At 46.9% G+C, this 4,782-nt stretch overlaps 1 protein-coding gene across 1 annotated transcript; it reads right to left on the bottom strand.

Annotated features, from left to right (window-relative positions):
- Window positions 1-1,197: 1,197 nt before the first annotated feature.
- LOC119971838 (dispanin subfamily A member 2b-like) lies at window positions 1,198-4,549 on the bottom strand. Its single transcript, XM_038808047.1, has 2 exons — window positions 4,196-4,549; window positions 1,198-1,559 (listed from the first exon to the last, which is right to left on the bottom strand). Exons 1-2 carry the CDS (start codon window positions 4,391-4,393, stop codon window positions 1,416-1,418), a joined length of 342 nt encoding a protein of 113 aa, XP_038663975.1. The 5' UTR covers window positions 4,394-4,549; the 3' UTR covers window positions 1,198-1,415.
- Between the last annotated feature and the right edge of the window lie 233 nt (window positions 4,550-4,782).

Here is a 4,782-nt window from a genome sequence, read left to right as displayed (position 1 = left end):
AGGACCCGTGGGCACAGCCTTAGAATTAGAGGGGGTAAATTCAAAACAGAAATGCGGAGACATTTCTTCAGCCAGAGAGTGGTGGGCCTGTGGAATTCATTGCCGCAGAGTGCAGTGGAGGCCGGGACGCTAAATGGCTTCAAGGCAGAGATAGATAAATTCTTGATGTCGCGAGGAATTAAGGGCTATGGGGAGAATGCTGGGAGGTGGAGTTGAAATGCCCATCAGCCATGATTGAATGGCGGAGTGGAATCGATGGGCCGAATGGCCTCACTTCCACTCCTATGTCTTATGGTCTTATGGTCTTATAATGCAGGAGGTAGATGAGGCCTCGGTGGAGGAGCTGAAGGGTAAATGGGAAAAGGAGCTGGGTGAGGAGATTGAGGAGGGGACATGGGCGGATGCCTTGGAAAGGGTGAATTCCTCCTCTTCTTGTGCGAGGCTTAGCCTCATACAGTTCAAGGTGCTACATAGGGCTCATATGACCGGGATGAAGATGAGCAGGTTCTTCGGGGGCGAAGACTGGTGTGCTAGGTGCTCGGCGGTGGCAGCCTTTCCTGGACTTCCTGGCGGAACGGTAGGAAAATAGGCCGGCAGCAGCAGCAACCGGGGGGGGGGGGGGGGGGGGGTGTTTGGTTCGGTGGGAGGGAGAATTGTGTACATGGGTTGGTTGGAGGTGGCGGGTGTTATCTCTTTCCTTTTTGTTGTTTGCTTTTTTGTTTTTGTAGTTGCTGGGGGGGGGGGGGGGGGGGGGGGGGGATTGTTGTTCTTTGGTTTTTACTATGGTTGTCTTGTTAATATTGTTTTGTTGTTTATATTTTGTTAAAATCTTAATAAAAATTATTTTAAAAAAAAGAAAATAACCAAGAGTTCCATCCAGATTGTCCCACACAATTCAGACACCTTGCACACACCTGGATCCCTGTAACCTCCAAGGAGAGAGGTTTCCTTCATCTCTACACTCATCTCATTGAGTTATTGAGCAGACCAACGCAATACCCCAAGATCTGTCAAAGCAACTCCAGAATATAACGAGCAGAATCTAAATGTTGAAAATCCTCTTGTGGTACTGACTGACAATCCACCAAGCTGCCTTTCCCAGAACAAAGTGCATCACTCCTATTGAAAAATTGTAATTAACCACCAATCAAACTGTGGTTGCAAGTAAAAGCTTATTTTTACTGTCATGAGGAAACCTTTGATGTCGAGATTGCTTTATTGGCACGAACAAGCCCACACTTTGACCACGCCTTGCATATTCCAGCACTACATATACATTATAGATAGATAAATAAGATACAAGAGTGCGTCAAGCAACTTAAAAGTGTTCAGCCATAAAAAAGGCTCCCAACAAGGAAATTAGATGCTGCTTCCCATTTGGTTCAATTCTCAACCTCGGGAGTTGTTCTTCGGATTCAATGCGCTATGACCGCGATACACACAATAATGATGATGAAGCTGAGGATGGCCAGCACTGTCATTGCAATGTTGAGTGCTCGGGCTGTAGATGCATACTGCCGAGCTCCTTCCACATCTCCCATAACTTTCCGGTCCCTAGACTAAAAGAAAATAAGTGTGGTTATAGATAATACTACTTAAAAAGCTTTGTAGGTTCCATTTGTGTTCAGAGACAGGGAAACTCTTGAATATTCAACACATTCATTTCCAGCAAAAAAACACCAGTGCACTTTGACAGACTCGACTCAAAAGTATTCCTCAATCCAGCAAAATAATAAAGAAACAAATTGCCCAGGATGCAGCTGCGAGGACAAAGCAGAACAAAATAGCTGGTTCATTAAAATAACACTTGTTACGGTGACATTAAAGTGAAAGATTGGGTTGTTTTTTGCTATGTAGATAAAACTCAGGTAGACTGTTAAGAATCAGCTTAGCCCACTTGTAGCTCACACAGCCTTTTTAAGGAGATAGGTTCAGGATCCACTCTAGGACATGCCCTGATCTGGTACGTACTGAGGGAGTGCTGTATTGCCAGGAGTGTGATCTCCCTGATGGAAATGAAAGGTCCCATGACACCATTGAAAGTACAGCAGAGATTTCTCATTGTTTTCTCCTAACAATTATCCCTCTGCAACAGCGCTGAAACAAATTGGTGTAGTTCATCATTCTTTCCGGCATCTTGCTTTGTTCAAGTCAGTTATAGATAGAATTTACAGTGCAGAAGGAGGCCCCTCGGCCCATCGAGTCTGCACCGGCTCCTGGAAAGAGGACCCTACCCAAGGTTAACACCTCCACCCCATCCCCATAACCCCACCCAACACCAAGGGCAATTTTGGACACTAAGGGCAATTTATCATGGCCATCCACAATGCTACCGTGCTATCCACAATGCTACCGTGCTTGCATACATGACATCAATTGCACTTCATCGGAGGGGATGCTGAACTTGGCGCAGTACTCAGGGAGAACTCTAATATAATCCAATTGAGATCATCCAGGTTTCGGTGCCCATGCCATCCCCGCAAAGCCCCGCAAATAGTTCCTTTACAGCTAATTATCCAAATGTATTTTGGACTCCGAGGCACTGCATTTCAGAACGCAACTATGATTTCACACAAAATCGCTCAGAACGCAACCACTCACTGAATAAAAGGTTACTCTCACGTCATTGTTGCTTCTTCTACCAACCGACTTAAATCAGTGTCCTCCGGTGTTCCAGCCTCCGCAAATAGGAACAGTTTCGCCCGATGGATTGTCGGAGGATCATTGCTAACACACTGCTGCACTGCCTGAGCGGTGAAGCCAACGCCCAGTCTGACCTCTGCAAAACATGCCAGGATGCCATTTTGAAGAACACGGGAGTTATCCCTGGTCTCCAGGCGGATATATTTCTTCCTCAATCGACATCACACAATACCAACCTAGTTATTATCACATTGTTCAATATTTCAATAATGACTGGCCCTAATTGGCTGTAAGGGCCATGGAGGCATCTGGTTATCATGAAAAATGTGATAGAAATGCAACTTTCGCTCTCACAGTTTTTATTTGTTAATATTTTATCTTTATCACCCGGTTCTGTTCTCTTTCACTAGTGAAAACATCTTTTTAATGTCTAATCTATTAAAAAGATTTCATATTTAAAGTTGCCATCAGTTAGTAGATTACATGGACTCAATCTGTAACACTATTGCTTCTAGATGTGAACAGATGTCAAGATGTACAGGTTAATGAAGGAAAGCCAGATTCAATCGTTAAAGACAAATCAGATGTAAAATGATTGGATTATTTGATGAAGTAACAGAGAAAGTTGGTCAAGGATGTTGTCAGGGACTTCAGTTATGAGGAGAATTTAGAAAAGTTAAGACAGTTCGCCCTGGAAGAGAGAAATTTAAGAGGTGACTGAATAAAGGTTTAAGATCAAAGACTTTGATAAATTTGATAGAGAAAACATATGACTGGATCAATAATCAGAGGTCAGAGATTTAAAATCAATGAAAAACATTGAGGGGCGATGGAGAGAAATGTTTTCACTCAGTTGTTGGGATTTGGGACATTCTACTGGAAAAGCTGCTGGAAGCCGATTCCATTAATAATTTGGCGCCGGAAATTGAGAATGAGGAATTTCCAGAGTTATGGTCAATAAAACAGGAGTGAGGGACTGAGCGTGACTGCTCTTTCAGAGAGGCAGCACAGACTGGATGGGCCAAATGGTCACTTTCTGTGCTGTCAGTTTCTGTGACAGTCAGTCTGTGACACTTTGTAGATTACATGTGTTTAATTTGTAACAGTTTGCCGAGTAAGAAATAGACACAAATGATTAACAACACGGCAGAGATTGCCCAGTGAGACTTTCTCACTGTTAAACACAGTCCAGCAGACCCGGGATATCGCAGCTCTGTGAACTTTTCACAGAAGTTGGGCCATGCTCCGACAGGTTCTCATTTTTGTACAACAACCAAACAGTATTTTTCTCCCCTCATAGACCAATACCCCCTCCCCGGAGTCTCTGCCCCCCGCCCCCCCCCCCTCCCCGGGGTCTCTGTCCCCCTCTCCCTCCCCGGGGTCTCTGTCCCCCCTCCCCGGGGTCTCTGTCCCCCCTCCCCCTGGGGTCTCTGCCTCCCCCCCCTCCCCGGGGTCTCTGCACCCCCCCCCCTCCCCGGGGTCTCTGCCCCCCCCCCCCCCCCCCTCCCCGGGGTCTCTGCCCCCCCCCCCCTCCCCCCGGGGCCTCACTCACTTTGACGGAGAAAACCAGCGCCACGAATCCCAGGCAGCAGAAATTCAAATAGACGAAGTTGAAGATGGACCAGGGCAGATGGTCCCGGACGGGGGGCACATTCGGGGCCATGGTAATGACGGTGGACTGGACCTGCTGCTGTCCCTGGTACGGATAGACGCCGGGATTCATCGGCACTTGTTCAGCTTTGTACTCCATCCTGGTCCCGGTGGCAGTGAGAGGGGAAACTGAATGTGGACCACCTGGAACTTGGCAATTTATAGAGCGGGGCGGAGCGAGAGACTGAACCCTCCCCCAACAGCCCAACTGATAGAGTCTGTCATCCTCCCAGAGACACACACCCAGAGACAGGCTACATCCAGAGGCAAGTTAGACACACACTCTGTAATCCTCCCAAACACAGGGAATAGACCCAGAGACAGGGAATAGACCCAGAGACAGGGAATAGATCCAGAGACAGGGAATAGACACAGAGACAGGGAATAGACCCAGAGACAGGGAATAGACCCAGAGACAGGGAATAGACAGAGACAGGGAATAGACACAGAGACAGGGAATAAACCCAGAGACAGGGAATAGACACAGAG

Source organism: Scyliorhinus canicula, chromosome 9 (assembly GCF_902713615.1).
Source record: "Scyliorhinus canicula chromosome 9, sScyCan1.1, whole genome shotgun sequence".
NCBI lineage: Eukaryota > Metazoa > Chordata > Chondrichthyes > Carcharhiniformes > Scyliorhinidae > Scyliorhinus > Scyliorhinus canicula.
This window is presented reverse-complemented; position numbering and strand designations above follow the sequence as displayed.